Below are 17,518 nucleotides of genomic sequence, written 5' to 3' on the forward strand. Positions count from 1 at the left end.
TTGGAGAGACATGGGAGAGGCCTTTGCCCTGCAGTGGGCTTAGTCAGGCTGATGATCATGACGACTGACATCCCCATTCCATCAAAGATTCATGGAAGTTGCTGAGACGTTCCTGAGATCGGAATAAAAGAGACAAAATGTTTAATTCTAAATGAACAAAACTGTTGTAAATCCATAGAGCGCAGCCAGAAAATGCTGTGGTAATTTTAACGCGAAAAGTTCAGAGGAAGTGACGGATTTACTAGCTTTCTTCGTTTTATAAATGGTGGTCTATAAAAGACGTTTTTTTATTTTGGACCTGTGATCAACTTTCATGTTTTTTCGACAAGTTGCACTTTGAACGACACTTCACTGAACGACATTATTTTCACAGTCTACACTTTATTGGCATCAACATTACAGAGAAGGCGCACCATCTGGCTGTCCACGTAAGAACCGAAGCACTTGATGCGCTGTGTCTGCTGCTAAAATATAGCCAATTAATAAAAACATGGAGCTGCAGCTGCAAACGTCTGCACAAAATTATGCACAAAAATACCGTATCTCTACCGTACATTAAACAGTTACCTCACGCTTGTCCGCAAAAAGTGGATAGTTATTTCTGCGGTGAGGCATGTGCCACTGTTAATCATCGTCATCACCTGCGCATATTAATGAAGAACTCACTCCCCGTGTCCGGACATATGCTCCTTGAGGCTCTCAGTGCTTGAACCCACGAATGAACATAGAGTACAGTTAAAGACTCCTGCTCTCACATGCGTACGCATGTGAAGTTTTAAACGGTCTTTCGTATTCGCCCAATAAGGGCACACTTCACATTTGTAGGGTTTTTCATCTGTGTGCGTACGCTTGTGCTGAGCCAGCCTTTGCTTTAAAGCCGCTGCATAAGGGCACCTGTCGCACTTGTAGGGTTTTTCACCTGTGTGCGTACGCTTGTGCCGATTGAGTGAACTCTTTGTAGGTGCTGTATAAAGGCAGTTTTCGCACTTGTAGGGCTTTTCACCTGTGTGTGCACGCTTGTGCTGAGCCAGCGTTTCCTTTAAAGCCGCTGCATAAGGGCACCTGTCGCACTTGTAGGGTTTTTCGCCTGAGTGCGTACGCTTGTGCCGGGCCAGCGTGTCCTTTACAGCCGCTGCATAAGGGCACCTGTCGCACTTGTAGGGTTTTTCACCTGTGTGCGTACGCTTGTGCCGATTGAGTGAACTCTTTGTAGGTGCTGTATAAAGGCAGTTTTCGCACTTGTAGGGCTTTTCACCTGTGTGTGCACGCTTGTGCTGAGCCAGCGTTTCCTTTAAAGCCGCTGCATAAGGGCACCTGTCGCACTTGTAGGGTTTTTCGCCTGAGTGCGTACGCTTGTGCCGGGCCAGCGTGTCCTTTACAGCCGCTGCATAAGGGCACCTGTCGCACTTGTAGGGTTTTTCACCTGTGTGTGTACGCTTGTGTCGAAGAAGCTGGCTAGGTGAGGCAGCTAAAAAACGGCACTGGTCGCACTTGTGTGGTTTTTCCTCAGTGTTAGAGGAGGCCATATGCATTTCAGGTTTGCAGGGCGCCTCAAGCACTGCTGGACACGGGGGATATTTAAATTTTTTCTCAGCCGTATGCAATTCGATGTGTCTCACAGCGTCGGGAAAATCCATAGAAGTGTACGGGAAGAACATGCACCTCAACTCCTCTTCTGTTGTCGCAATGTACTGAGACCGAACAGAATTTTCCTCACTGGTAGCCCGTGATGGGCCCAAGTCCTCCCAATTTGTATTGGCCATATTTCCGAGCTCAGAGGTCGACGTCAATGGTAGAACAGAATTCACAGGAAGGTGCTCGAGACTGGATACTGCCTCTGAAATTAAAGTTGTTAACCAGTGTATGTTAGGGAAAATCGGATATTTTCGTACCTACTCCTGCAATGGTTCAAGAACGCCATAACATTTGGCTCATTTCACTAAAACAAACTTTCCGACTAACATAGGGTACACGTACATACTAAGAAAATACACCGAGTTGACGATTAATCAAACTATCAGAAGAATTTTCAAGCAGGGACTGACTCTTAAGCCACAGTGTGCGAATAGTCGATTCAATTTGTGTTGCCTGGCTTGAAAACGTACCTCGATAGCACACGGAAGTGGACTGCCTTTTTATTTATTTATTCATTTATTGAAACTACCCTTAAAGGCCATCTTACGAGTGTACTACGTAATTGAAAGGACACTTACAATGTGACATGAAAAAAACCCACAATAAAACAAATTATTATACGCAGTCATGCAACTAAATATCATATACGAACAAGAAATATACCGGGTGGAATAACAACAACAGGTGAATTACTAAATCTAAATGCATAGAGTAACGTGCGCTTCATAACATATGGGATGGCAAAGGTTTGCACTACTAGAACTGTCGATGTCGGTAGATGGTACTCAAAGCGGAGATCACTTCTTGAAATTTAAATGTGTTAAATTCGGTAGCGATATTTGATGGTAAGCGGTTGCATTCGATGCTCGTGCGTGGCATGAATGATTTTGCAAAGAGGGATGTGCGCCATAGCGTGCGCTTTAATTTAAAAGAATGATCGCGGCGTGGAAAATTGGCGGCAGGTTCCTGAAGGAAATCTTGACACAGCAATGGGTGATGATAAAGTTTATGAAAAAGTGAAAGACAGGCAAGTTTACGGCGGAAAGCAAGTTCTTTTAATTGCGCGCGCGCTTTTAAAGTTTTTAAACCCGGTTGTGCGTAAAGCAACCATCATATCGCGGTGGCGTCTGATGTTTGCGCACTCTGTGTAGCTTTAGACTTTATATATGCCCATCAGAGCGTTATCCAGTGATGAGCATATATGCAGCTAGCTATGGACAGAAAAATGATAGGTTTAACGTTAAGGGATCGGAAACGGCAGGATTGGGTGTGGGAATAAACGTGGGTTAATGATATCCTAGTCGAGATCAAGAGGAAGAAATGGGCTTTGGCTGGGCTTGTAATGCGGCGGCAATATAACCGCTGGTCCTTAAGTGTAACGAAGTGGATTCCAAGAGAAGGCAAGCGTGGCAGGGGACGGCAGAAAGTTAGGTGGGCGGATGGGATAAAGAAATTTGCGGGGATATGGTTGGTGCCGTTAGCGAAGGAAAGGGTTAATGGGGAGACATGGGAGAGGCCTTTGCCCTGTAGTGGGCGTGGTAGTGCTGATGATTATTATTACAAAGCCCAAACCTTATTTTCTGGCCACTCTTTGAATTTAGACCATACACTGGTTGAAATGTTTCTAAGCACATAAGTTTCGTTTTGTTTGATGAGGTTTATGTCCCAGTGCGACTCAAGTTATGGGGAACCCCGTAGTGAAGGGCTATGGATAAGTTCGATCACGTGGGGCTTTTTTAACGTGCACTGACATTACGCAGCCCTACGGTCTGTAGCATTCCTCGTCCATCGAAATGCGACCAACCCCGCCGTGATCGAAGCCGCTGCCGAGCACCGTAACTACCGTGCAGCCGCGGTGGCGCAATTATAAGGTAGGGAGTTGCACTTAATTCTAATTAAACACTCCATAATTCAGATTGCCACTTTCCAAATTAGTATTATACCTGAGCAGATCAACATGTCTAAGTACTTCACACAAAACTAAGTGACGTCTGAAATTCGTATGAAATGCGACGAATATACAAGCACAGAAATGAAAAAAAAAATTAAGAGTCAAGGTCCCCCTCCCCCATGAAAGGAAATGTGCACACTCATGATATGAGTAAGAACCAGAAAATACAGTGCACGACTGGTTATAAAAATTATGCAAACTATCACCAATAATGAAAGGTGAAGCAAACAAGGAAGCGTGCACAAAGAAAACGCGTGATTTGTCTGAGTTTTAAAATATATGTGAAGTTATTTTGGTGCTGACCAGTGAATGGAATACAAGCTAAAGGGCAAGCGTATGTTTTCTCCATAAACAGGTCAGCTGCAGTTAATGTATTTGCACAACATCATCCTGACAAAAAAGGGCTCTCAGGTTTGTGTTTTGTCCACAATTGCAGGCCTCACCTTCTTGAACATGTGTCCCAATGAATGACGGAAGTGCGATTGGTGCGGCTGGTTGAACTTAACTGTTTGGACGTACATGCCCGATCTCTAATTAGTTTTCGCTAAACTACGATATGCCCAGGGATGATATAATATCCATGACCGCAATTTCCCGTGTGGTTATAAATATTCTTGAGACTTTTATATGATACACTGAAGGCGCCGCACGAAAGCACATCCAGCAGTGCGGGATTCACAGCTAATATTTTGTGCAATATCATAGATCAGTACCCACGGCTGAGAATGTTGAGTGTGGCAAGGAAACTACTATAGACCCCTCAAAAATTAAAAGAAGAACGGTGCAACTTTCGGAAATGTGATCAGAAAAAGAGTTTCTAAGCTTGATGTTTCTCTAACTATACTACTAAACACCGCTAAAAATTAAGCTGCTTAAAAAACTGAATTCACGTATGAACTCAGCATGCACTTAGTTCGGTTGCTTGCAAGAAAGAGCTACCGCACGAATTCAGCGGCCACAAGTCTGTCCGCCAGCCTCGAACGAGCCAGAGAAAATGCGCTAGTCTTCCGCGATCCTTCGGTCGTCAGAATTTCGCAGAGCACGGTTAGTAATGTTTGTTTCTCCGCCTCACGGATTTACTGGTGTACTGTTGTAATATCTCTTCGTACTCCAGGCTTTCTCCAGTACTGCACTGTGTGCATCGCCGGTTTTGCAGAATTGGGAATGATTTGTAATATCTTCGAACATTGTTTCTGCTGTAAAAAGTGATGTCCAATAAACCTTTCTGTGAGTGTGACCATTCTCCAGGCTGCAAACGGTGAACGTGACCTCCCCTCGCCACTCCTCCTCACCATTTGTCACTTCGTCGAGGTCAGATTCCGTCTGAAAGTCCATGACACTTCCTGTTAGGACCTATGTGAGCAGCTGTTCCGGTCCGATGGCAGCTGGTTAAGTACCCCACCCGTGCGTATGGTGAAAATCCGCGATGACCTCTTGTCTTCAGCTTACGCCCCGTGAACACCTGCAGAGAATGAGAATAGAATATTTCGAAAAAGAGAATTTTTGCGAGGTACACTTGACACGAAATGTTTACTCGGCACACGAGAGGCCGAAAAACGTTTCTCGCGTTGCGTGCGAGACTGCGTGCACAGCATATGGTCGTGCTCCCGTGTTTGTCTCAGCTTACGGTTCCGAGTCCTGCTTATACGGGATAGTTGCGATAAAATCTCACATTTCGGGCCTTGAGTTTTGTTAGTCCGGTAGTACGTAGTCACAAAAAGACAAACCAAGCCGATTTCATGAAAACAACCTTCTCCTCTCTTAAAGGAGAATCATGGGACAACCGTAACCGTAGCAGAGAAGCTGTCGTACTTTTGATCATGTGCTGATAGGCTGCAAAGAAAGAGCGTCCTTGTTGAAAGGTAAAGCCCTCGTCTTTGTAGGGAAAATAGAAGCGTGCATTTAGAAACACCGAGATAGTGACGCCTCTTTGAAAGCAGCCACGCGGGCAGCTTTCGTGCCACGAGTGCGCTAGCTTGGAACGCACCCAACCCATGCAAACGCAATCAGTCTCACGTGTAGCCTGCACTTTATCCAATCTCCCAAGGTTGTGCTGGTCGGGAATCGCAGCATAGAACTATTTTCAGAGAACGAAAACGAGGCTTAGGATGGATATAGCAACAGCGATAAGAGAGAAAAAGTTAAGCACTCCCATGGAGGATTCCCACCCGCTACACTGGAGCTGATCGAGTCTGTGTCCGCCATTACGGTTCTCTTTGAAAGAGCTGATAAGCTTCAGCATTTGTTTTGAGGCAGATTTTTTCCTTGCGGATTTGTTGCAGTGGTCGTTTACACACAGAGATCTACTTTGGGCGGATGAGATACTGCCCATTGCAAGGAACCCCCGCAAGGAACTCCTGTTCGGGTGTCTTAATCCATAGACATCTAATAAAATTCATCCCTCGATGTATATACTTCGCTGGGAGCTTATCTGGGGAAAGCAGTACTTTCATAAAGGCATTAAGGATTATACAACGGGTGATAAAAATAACTAGCAGGAGCTTATAACAGGTCCTCTCGAGTGTGCTTAAAAAGATTGCCGGCGACGTTTCGGACCATGACCCAAACAAGACAGTTACTTCTTGTTCTGGAATCAGATGTATTAACTGGATTCCATTCCGACAACGGCCACTCATTTTTTTTGTATTTTATTACATACTGTGCATTTTTGTTGAACGGTGCCCAAAACTTTCTATTCGTTTATTTATTTCTTTATTATTCCTCAAAGGTTCCTTTCAGGACATTACATGAGGGGTACGGATAACAAGGCAAAAAAAAATATTATAGATTAATAAGAAAATGGACAAAAATTACGTTGATGAATAGGCTTCCGCGATAGTCGTCTTTCACCCCATGTTTAAGGTGCAGACATTGATACCAGTAGGATGTATATTTAATAAGTACAGGGGGAACAAGTTAATTTTCTTCGGAGTGTTTCGCCACATTAAGCTCCCTACGATGCTCTCAGCCGCATTATTGTCTTGCAACGACTATACCTTGTCTGCGGTTATCTTTGGAGGTAACAGTAGAGTTGGAAATATAGTGCCTCCAAGGATCAACCATCATTCCTTCAGGTGCCAATAGCAAAGACACGATAATCTGCAGTCATGTCTCGCAGAAATATGGTAAATCGTGGAGAGGCGAAGTGCTGCCGTTATTTCCTTTGTATTCACAGAGTCCGCATTCTCAGATTTACAATGGCACCCCTGGAAGAATTACTTAAATGTGATCATGTGATCATACACTGAAAACTCCCGTCATACTGAGACATACCTGCTCAGAAATACGAGCAGGTGATTAGATATGAACTTCTACAGAGACGAGCTGGCCTACCTGATCCGCTGCAAGGCACGGAATGGAACTGCACTGGAACAGTGTGGGTACCACCACGCGGATTATCTCGCGCTGGGGATTACCTGGAAACAAAAAAATGGTGAAACCAATGCGACAGAAAAAGTTGCATCAAAAAAAGCTGGATAGCATTATACTATGAACTGACATATTTCATCGTCACCGGGACATCGAAAGTAGAGAAAAAGATATAGGGGACTGAAAGCATCAAGAAGGATTTAAGCTTGCATGAACATTCGTCCTGGTCGTATGGAAGATCAGCTTGCGCAGAATCGTAGGCAGCTTACATTTTTTGTTACAGTGCGACGATAAACGCTGACCGACTGAAGAACCTATCCTGAGGGGCATAAATTTGGAGCATGATGGGAGGCTTGAACTACAGACAAGCTGAAGAAAGTTTTACCCTCGCAGAAATGCTCCCGGCACGACGCCATAATCTATGCGCGTGGGTGATTCTACGAAGCTTGTTTCAGGCAGAAGGGGCATTTGTGTGGATGGAAATTTTGTTATTGTCGCCGAGGTGCTTATCACCAAATACTTTTATGGCATTTGTTCATCGCAAGTTGCATTGTCTAGTACTGAGAAACCACAGTAAAGGAGGTTAGCGCTCAGTTGAATCCGGGTCTCTTAAGGCGTCTGAGAAGAGTCCTGGCCCAGCGTTCTATCAGCAAGCGAGTTTCAGACCTCAGGGTAGTCGTCGACTCCTTTCACAACGGAAATTGAGCGTGGCTGCCACGCTACGCTACCAATAATTTGATACCTGTCACTGCCCATATGCCTGATACTCGAGGCCAATCGGCTGGGCAGCCTGATAATCAGTAGAGTAGTTCGAAGCACTTGAAATCTTGAAATTGTCTTAAAAGCTTTTGCCCATAAGCAACCTCAGGCGGCAACGATTGCATGAACGAGAGGAGATCGTCGGGACAATTGCGCCATGTGTGAAACTATGTATTTCATCGCCACGTATCTATTTCATATCAGCTCGTCTAAAAGTAGTTTTCTGTATGCTCCAACATCACAGTGATCGCCCTGAAGCTCAGCGCTCGCCCTGAATACAGTAGGTTGCAGACGCCATGCAAGTGCGGCCGCGATGTTTCTGCAGTCCCTCAACCAACGTCCGCACCACATCTCGCCATTGCACTGAATATGACGGCGCCCAGTCACACCGCAATAATCTCCTCTATGGCTGTCCTGCCAATATAACCGCACGTGTCAGACGATTTGTAGCAGGAGGATTCCGTTGCTGATAACGTCTTACAGCACGCAACCCGTATCTGTGCCTGCTCCGATCACGGCGGCGTAGTCGATATTGGCATGCTTCGCCACTGTGGGCGTGCCAGGGTAGATAATGGCCCAGAAAAATCAAAACAGGTTCTCTAGCTTAAGGGTTGAGTGGTAATTACCAAATGCGCATTTTCGGACGAAGCGACGTCTTCCATAACTATTGAAGAAGTGCATAAAGTGCTAAGAAAAAATAATTAAGTTCACACCACTGCTACTGTGATATCACAGCAACATCAGTACGGAGGCAGAATGAAAACCACGTGAAAAAAAAATCTCCGAAAACGGTGGTGCAAAGATGGAAACGGCAGAAAAAGGCACGAGAGGGATTTTTTAAACATCACATAACAAGGACTCCAAAGGAGTATCTCGAGAGGCCTGTCATAATGACATGCTCTCCAGGCAGACAATTCTTCAGGCGCAGAAGCTATTATCTTCTGTGATGGCGAATTAAGAGGCATAAACGTACAAGAAGCGGAGGAGGCTTCCACCGCTTCATGCAGCCTTTCCCAGCAGGGGATATTGAAAGGAAATCCTAACTATGGATGCAATTTCATCGCACAGCAGTACAAAACAACTTGAATGTATCCGGATGCAACTGTAACGCAAACAAGGCGAAACAAGCGAGCTGCGATGAGCTGAGGTACTCACACGCGATCTCCTTGAGCTTTGGTCCTTGGCGTTGATTTAGCCCGGTAGTTCAACGTGAAACTGAGGCTTGACGACGTGTCAGAACTGCGCGAGTGCGTAATGGCTATAGTCCGGCTAGCACGGCTGCAAAAGCGAACCGTTCAAATGCGTCACCCTCCTGGCTGTTCAAATGACCACGCCCATGTTGCTTTGTATTTCATGTGACGCCACCAAGTGGGATCCACGTGAACCAAAAGGCGGGGAAGCGTGTATGCCAACTTTGATCGCAGTTTTTCCGGACCTTACTATAAGGCCCACCACTAAAATGCAGCAGACCGATTGCTTCACAACTATCAGATTAGTTGCATGTCATGTGGTTAGCAAAGTTAGCTTCCATGCTGATACCCCAATTCCGTTGAAAAGCAGCTGCCAGCAGCACAAGCTTTGCAAATCATGGTTAAGTGCAACTTGAAGTTGGGTGGCTAAAAGGCCACGATGTTTCCGATGTTTCGATGTTTCCGATGTTGCAGCGCATCCGCACGCGCCTCTTTGAGCAAGCATGCGTGGCCGCACTGTCAGTGAGCGAGGCTGAGTTTTCGCGCGAGTGGTCGACGTACTTCATCGCCCTGCGCGGCGGTCGAGTGTCGGCCTCATTACTGCCCTACTGACGTGCTCAGTGCTGCGACACTGCGCATGCGCTCGAATGTTCAAACCATTGAGTTCAGAAGTTTTGTTTTTGTTATTTTATTTTTTTCATAGATCAATATAAACTTCTCTTTCTACGCCAGCAGCGCTAGCATTGTAACTAATGGTGAAGTGTTGAAGTTTGGTGGCTAAAAGGCCAAACTGTAACTTCGCGGAACGAATGGACTTTTTACAAAATAAAAACATTTAAAATTAAATGCATTTGTTAGCATAAGTCAAGCGTTTTATAAAATCGATATTTTTATGTCTGGAATACTGTAGAGAACAGATTTGTGGCCCCCTGTTAAAAAAGCGGTCTTTATACTGATAGCCTGAATGTGCAGCTTGGTCTTCTCTTCATAGCTGCTTTATTCCTTCGCTATATCATCTATTGGGGTCGACAAAAGTGCACATTAATTCATTTCCTTGATAAAATCCGCTGCCTGCCATTCTTTCGTCCAAGACGGATATTCTTCCAGTGTAGTGCTACACACGATACTCAAAAAAAGAAACTGGCTTCAATACAGACAATCGACATGCTAAGGAACTGTATTGTGGCATAGATATTATATTCAGAACCGCAATCCAGTTCTGATGAAGCTACAAGAAAGCGTATTGTGGGATCTTCTAAGCGTTATTAAAGTCACTAATATTAAGATTACTTCTAATATCATTACCTAAGTTAGGAGCCTTCTCTGTAAGAGCCTGAATACGTAATGATAAACTTGAACCTATTTATAATGCTTTTTGTTTGTTACTACATAATTTAGTCTTTTGCCTCTCCCTTTGCCCGGCGCTACCTGGTACAAACTCCATACACTTTCGAAAAGCCAGTTATTTCCCAAGCACTATGAGACACGTTCAAAGCTGAACATTCTGCATTAGAAGCTAGAAGCAAAGCAGGAAAAATATAAGGGATTCTAGTGTTTATTGCAGTGAAGGAACCTTGATAATCTATTATTTTTATACTACATTTTCTTATCGGTACTAGAATGCCCTCAAACCGCTGTTCCGGAAGAACCATACGATGCGGCCTGGCTATAAGCGAAGCAGATAATCAGAGCGTCTGTACAGGAGCAGTCGAGCAAGTTGATGCTTTGAATTTGATGACGGTGCATTTTCCTAATATTTAAACTAAACTATTGCTTCGTGGTATCGATGACCTTGGAGATATAGTAAGCAAGTGGAAGTTTCACTAGCGCCTCTTGCGAACGGCTTATTGGAACCGCTTGCTTCTCCAAATGTAGGTATGCGTCAGCTATGGCATTTGACGATACCGCCGATGATGACCACTTTGAGCCGTGCGTAGAAGAGTGCGTGAACTTTATCGTGCTCATAAGTGAAAAAACACATGTTCTGTATGCTCCTGAGCATTACGGTGGAAGTCTCATTTCTATTGGCAACGAACGCATCTCGAAATAGGAGTGAAGAGGTATTGTTTCTACTGCAATGATGGGCCTGTCTCCCCGTTCCTTGTCTCACAGAGGGCGCAGAGGGAAAATGTATGCTTCGTCTATCTACCAGACAACGAACGCAGGGAGACAGCCTTCGCATCGTCTCTTCATAGTTGTACTCCATAGCTTTTTTTTTAGTGTGCTACCTGTTTTACGAGCGATGCCGGCCGGAAGTCTGGCTTACAGCCACCTCCAAATGTGCGACAGAGTGCGCTTTGAGGATCGAGCATCATTAAAATACAGGATACACTGAAAATGTATTTTGTAAACATATACTCCAATGCTTCCATTCTTGGCAAACGATAGGTAATACAGATGAACAAAATTAGCAAAACGATAGCATCGAAGCTACATGTACGTTCGATACTGCCTATGACTGCTTGCGAGTCATTTCCTCTGGGTAAACAATATACTAGCGCCGTTTGTTATGCGCGGCCTTCTCTCGCCGCTGTCTGTTTCCCGCAGCAACTTGGCCATGTTGCTGCCCCGCGTAAAAATGTTACCAGTTGTCGCCGGATGCGTTTAACTTTTACGAATGGTGTCAGATAGGCCCTGTCAAGAGGCTTTTTCGGGAAAGGGTGGTTCGACATGCACTCTGAATTGCTTGTTGGTGTAGCTTTCGTTGATGTCATTTCAGAATTCGTGTACCTCTTTGTAAAGATAGGCTACGTGTGTGAACATTAGCCCCTGTATTTCCCCGCAGTCTTTGCGTATCGTGGAGATAACGAAAAGGTAAATGGAAATGCATTGAAAATCCTTGTGTTCCGAGAGCACATGGGTCACATATAAGGTATGACGCATAACGACACCTTCCTTGCCCTGTAATCAGTCTGGCTTTAAAGTGGTTTACTATACTGAGATAGAACCAGCAAAGTGCTGGGGTTAATTTCTCGCAATGCCTATTGTTTCGTCGCATCGCCGACCGTCTTCTCTCAGCGGGAGTGGTGTTGAATCCTTTGCGAAAAGCCATTATCTCATTATCAGGAAGTAAGGAACATGCAGTGATGGGTGAAGGAACCCGTAGTATTCCCTTTTTTTCTCCGAACGCCATGTAGAACTCACCCTCCCGGGTTTTTCCGTAAAGGTGGGGCTGAGATACTCAGCAAAACTTGAAAATACTACGGCTCAAGTGGAAGATTTAAAAATACCCGGAAAGCTTTGAATGACCGGAAAGTCCAGGGTTTGATTGATTTATTTTCATTTCAAACAATAGTTACAGAGGAATGACTGCACTAATATCTGAATCCCCAGCTAAAAGGTAGTTGAGATCCATGCAATTAAGTTCCTGTAATAGTGCATCGCCGCTATAACAAATATTATTTATAAACATACCGATGAATAAGGCTTACGCATGACAATAGTAGTAGTAGTAAGTGGTTTTGTTTAACATGGTAAATGGCAGGTAAAAGATTGTTGCTATCCCCGGCGTCTGCTATCGCTGCTGGAAGCACCTGAGCTGGAGCAGCGGAAATAAAGGATAGGAGGCAGCGTGTAGAAGTGAAATGAAAGAGTTGAGGGGATAGTAGGAAGGACAGGGGGAGAGGTACGCTGGCAATAAATCTATTTACATATTAACATAATAACATATATACAGGTCGCACGCGCATGTAGGTCTTGCAGAGCAGAGTGCAAACACACGCGCACGACACAAAGCACAAAACAGCTGGAATGGGGGCGTCCATCTGTTCATCGTGCAAGGTAGCACTGCGGAGCGTTCGGTCACTGCACGTAGCTACCTGGCCAATAGACAATTGAAATATTGTTTTGCAAGTAGACACCTATGTAGACGGTAAAGGTATACACTTAAAAACAACAAACAAAAACAAAATGACATACAGCACACAACAGTGTGAACTTAGAGAAAAAAAAAACATCTTTCTGGTTTATAATGATCTTGGATTGGTCTCTGAGTAGGAATACGTGGAAAAATACTGTCAGTTCCGCGAAAATAGATTCCTGATACTCCTTACCATTCAGCTAATTTAGTACGCTCATTTAAATGATGAGCCACGTGACACCCGTCAGTAGCTGCACAGTCAATGCGCGTTTCACGCACGCCTGTTGCAACATGGGCTAGTTAAGGCTGCCACTGTTTAAACCCCAGAAATAAGCATGTACAGTATTTGTCAAAAATATACAGCGCAAACGGTTTGATTCGAAGCCGTGTGGCGAGGCTCTTTCGCGCATTGGACAGTCCTAACCGTTATATGGTTGAGGATATGAATTCCTGCTGCCTTCATGAGATTAGGTTCCCTGAGTATGAAAGAGGAGCCGCACTGAAGAGCTGGGAAGCAGACCCCTTGGACTATATACCTTTTACACAGACTGTAGATGCTTATTCATGTGCTCCGCAGTCTGTGCTCTGCACAGCAGCGTTTCATTTGTTGCTCTGACCAGACCACAATTCTTTGTTTTGTTTGTCCAGGTAGCCAGGTGCAAAGTGTGTGCAGAAGTTAGGTTCCAAACAAAGGCATTGGCTGCGAGCCCGCGGAATAGGCGTGCCATGATTTTGAATGCACAATTTGCGATACCTATATATATCTGCGATAGCTGTTTACAAAAAATAGGACATCGGTTGACAATCTTCAGGAGTTTGTGTTTGCTTCCCGCGTACTTGTCCAGTATTTTTGTCTCTCCGTTCCTTTTCTAGATTAGAGTCGCCTCAGCACGCAGTGCACGTGACGCAATCGTGAACGATACACATGAACGCATGCGGCAGTATGGAAAAAGGTGGAAATACTCAACGATCTTCAAGTTTTCAGCATTCTAGAAAGAGTTTTCCATAATTTACGCCGGTCTGGCAAGAAAGATATTTAGCGCTGCGATATAGTTAGCATTTCTTGCTCGAATTAAAGAGTTGCCATTTATTCGTCTTATTTGATAGAAAAATCATACCAGGTTCGGCAGCGGCTGAAAGATGCCGCCGAACCTGGCGTCTAGCACACTGATGTGTTAGATTTTATGAGGTTGCTTTTTCTTAAATATTAAAGGATTGTCTCATGGGATCGATGATCCTGGTGATATAGTAAGCAAATTGAAGCTGCTCTTGTACCTCTTTAGACCGGCTTCTTGGAATGCTTGCTTCTCCAAACGTCAGCTAGGGCATTTGACGATGCCAGCTCGGATGACACCATTTACCCGCGCGCCTAAAAGTTTAATGATTACAAGGTCCTTATTTTTGTAATGACAAGCTTTAATGGCAAGGTCTTTGAAGTGTTTCGCTACATAGACGACTTGTTAATTGTTTTAAAAAAGCAACGGACTCTGTCCACTGAGACAACCGTAAATAGTGTTTTAGATGATTTTAGGCAACTTAGAAAAGGGCTACCTTTTACTTTTGAACTACTGGATAATCGCGTGCTTCAGTTTTTAGATTTATATTTAAAGTTTTGAGATGAGCACATTTGCTGGGCTTATTCCTCTCGTGCGCAGTAGGCTCTCCTGCCGTATAATTCTGCCCACTCGAAGGTTGTAAAACGGGGCATCGCAACCGTCTGCTTGTAGTGCTCGCTCCGGAAGTCGTGCGTACATGAGATGCAAGCTAGCTTTAATAATTAATTGGACAGGCTCGTTGAAGTTCGGCTTCTCTGAGTCGGTCTTGATACCTGTGGCACAAGGGCCTTTGAATAAGGTGAAGGCTAGAGAAAGCAGGAATGAAATGACGGGAAATGAGAGGCCAGTGGTGGTTCCTTACGCTCACAAGCTTACTCGCGGCCTGATGAAATTGGGAAACAGATTTAATGTACCGTTGGCTTCCTGAGACCACCGCAAGCTTGGTCAGCTAAAGAGTCGCATAACTTGCGAAAGCAAAAAGGTCGGCTGTCAAAAGACATATGGGCAGCGTTTAGTAAAGTGCGCCACTAACATGGACTGTGGAATTAAGTTGTCTTGCGGAAAATCCTGTATTGGACAGACGGGATGTTGCGTGAATGATCGAATTAGGGAATGTGCAAAAGATTTTCTTAAATAATGAGGGTGAGAGAGTAGAACACTGTAGGGCTTGTACCAATTGTAGACCATGATTCCGCGATGTGAGCATTCTCGGTGGAGGCAGATAGCAGACGGCTCGTGAAACTCCGAAAGCCTTTTTCGTCAAAAAAGCGGGTTCTAGCTGATTAACTGACACTTCAGATTTTCTTCATGAGGCTGAGGGGGAATTTCTTCCACGATGACCAATCGATCACCTACATTACGAAATACTTCAACTAGTGCTAGAGGGAAAGTAACCTCCATCAGTCCTGGCGCCACCCGAAGGTAATATTCATACCTAAACCCAACAAACCACTTACACTTCAAAACCTTCGTCCAATTTCGCTAACCTCATGCCTTGGGAAGCTCCTCGAGCATGTTGTGTTAGCGAGACTCACAAGTCACATGGCGGACAACAATCTTTACCCGCATACCATGGTGGGATTTCGCCCCCATCTATCCGCACAGGACGCCATGCTGCAACTCACACACGACATTTTCGACCCGCTTCTTCCAAGTCACACCAATTTCAGTCTTAGCTTTGAATCTCTCCAAAGCTTTTGATCGCATTGAACATCAGGCGATCATGACTGCTCTATCCCCATTGAATGTGGGTGCGCGCACGTATGCCTACATTCAAGCATTCCTCACTTACCGCACGGCTGAGATACACTTCGGCCCTCTGTCTTCCCCATCCTACACGCTTCAGAGTATCGGCACCCCTCAAGTATCAGCACCCCTCAAGTGTCCGTCCTTTCCCCCTCTCTCTTTAACATTACCCTCATCCCCCTTGCCCGAAAATTGTCAACTATTCCCCACCTGAAGCACACTCTCTATGCCGAAGATATCACCCTGTGGACCACTCACGGCAGTGAAGGCGATATAGAGAGCACCTTACAGGAAGCAGCCACCCTCACCCAAAATTACGCACGGACCATCGGACTGTCTTGCTCCCCAGAGAAGTCCGAACTGCTCCTCATCCGTCCTAAGAACCACCGCTGTCCCCTCTCTCCCATTGTCATTGAACTGAATGGTGACCTGGTAGCTGAGGTTGGCACCCTCCGTGTATTGGGCCTGCACATCCAGAACGATGGCAAAAACACCACTATCGTCAAGAAACTCGAGCAGGTTGTACGCGCGATATCGCACCTCATCCGCAGGGTTTCGGGACGTCATAGAGGCATGAAGGAGCGCGACCTATGTCCCCTCATTCATGCCTTTGTCCTCAGCCATGTGCTGTACACTACCCCATACTTACAACTATCCAAACATGACATAAACGCTTTGGATGCTTTGATTCGCAAGGCATTCAAAGTAGCACTTTATCTTCCCCTCAACACACCCACAGAAAGATTACTAGGCCTGGGCCTGTACAACACGATCGGGGAACTGGTGGAGGCCCACCGACAGGTCCAATACGTCAGGCTCACACAAACTTCCACAGGTCGGTATATTCTGGATTCCCTCGGCATCAGAATACCGGCCAACGACCCAACCCTCCTCGCCATCCCACGACCCCTTCACCAGGAGCTTCTCATTAGGCCGCTCCTGAGGAATATGCACCTGTCCCACCATGGGCAGCGCCGCAGAGCCCGTGCGAAGGCACTCCATCGAGCGTACGGCCCCGAGCCGGACGCCGTATGGGTGGACGCGGCCTGCACGGGTGATGAAGCGACAGCAGCTGCGGTGGACTCTTTATCCGCCTTCCTCACACTACCTCTCCCTCCAGACACGTCCCCAGAGGCTGCAAAGGAAGCCGCCATTGCACTCGCTATCACTCGCACGGAAGCCCGGTATATATTAAATGACTCCAAAACTGCGATTTTAAATTCTGCTCGAGGCCGAGTTCATCTCCCTGCTTTTGGCATACTGGACTCGCCCGATGCACCCCCGCCCCGCCATGTGGAGCTGATATGGGTGCCTGCGCACTCCGGGAATCCCGGAATCGAGGCTGCCAAATTTTTAGCCCGAGGTTCTTTAAACCGGGCTCAGGTGGCCTCGGATCGGGGATTCACGAAGGAGCGCATGCACACATTCAGTGAGCTGACCCAGGCGTACAGAGCCTCTCGCCAGCTCTACCCCCCCGCCCCACCCCTCCCTAGATAACACGCAACACTCTGGCGCAGACTACAGACACACACTCTCCCCTAACCCCTTAACCTAGCCCACTATCATCCATCCTTTCCCACTCCCGCATGTGCCCTAGGCCCAGAACCCTTCGCCTCTTCCCTCCACATCCTTTCCCTCTGCCCGGCGGACCCTACCCCGCGGGACCTAAAAAACCTCAAGACCAGGGAGGACTGGGAGACCATGCTGCGCTCGGAGGACCCGGCCGTGCAGACCATCGCCACCGGCCGTGCAGACCATCGCCACCGGCCGTGCTGCCAGTGTTATGGACCTCAGGAACATAAACACTTGAGTGCAGTGGGGTCGTGCGGGGACCCTCGGGCGTGCCCCGAATTCCTGTGTAAATAAAGTTTTTTCTCTCTCTCTCTCCGCGCCTACTCTGATAAAATTTGTGGTTTTCTTGGCGCCTTGTACATGTGCACTACGACAAGAAAGG

At 46.0% G+C, this 17,518-nt stretch overlaps 1 protein-coding gene across 1 annotated transcript; it reads right to left on the reverse strand.

Annotated features, from left to right (window-relative positions):
* Positions 1-662: 662 nt before the first annotated feature.
* Positions 663-7,371, reverse strand: LOC149335803 (uncharacterized). The gene is made up of 6 exons (XM_089554013.1): positions 7,341-7,371; positions 6,920-7,002; positions 4,989-5,048; positions 4,825-4,909; positions 953-1,837; positions 663-784 (listed from the first exon to the last, which is right to left on the reverse strand). Exons 1-6 carry the CDS (start codon positions 7,369-7,371, stop codon positions 663-665), a joined length of 1,266 nt encoding a protein of 421 aa, XP_089410139.1.
* Positions 7,372-17,518: the final 10,147 nt, after the last annotated feature.

This window comes from Amblyomma mixtum, chromosome 7 (assembly GCF_055824585.1).
Source record: "Amblyomma mixtum isolate Tamu chromosome 7, ASM5582458v1, whole genome shotgun sequence".
NCBI lineage: Eukaryota > Metazoa > Arthropoda > Arachnida > Ixodida > Ixodidae > Amblyomma > Amblyomma mixtum.

What these genes read in the sequence shown, in the direction of transcription:
- LOC149335803 (XM_089554013.1), bottom strand. Translation starts at nt 7,371, where the DNA reads ATGGCGTCGTGCCGGGAGCATTTCTGCGAGG. An exon ending in CCGGGAGCATTTCTGCGAGG is followed by an intron (nt 7,003 to 7,340) that starts GTAAAACTTTCT and finishes TTTTGTTTCCAG; the next exon opens with GTAATCCCCAGCGCGAGATA. An exon ending in TTATACAGCACCTACAAAGA is followed by an intron (nt 785 to 952) that starts GTTCACTCAATC and finishes CGAATACGAAAG; the next exon opens with ACCGTTTAAAACTTCACATG.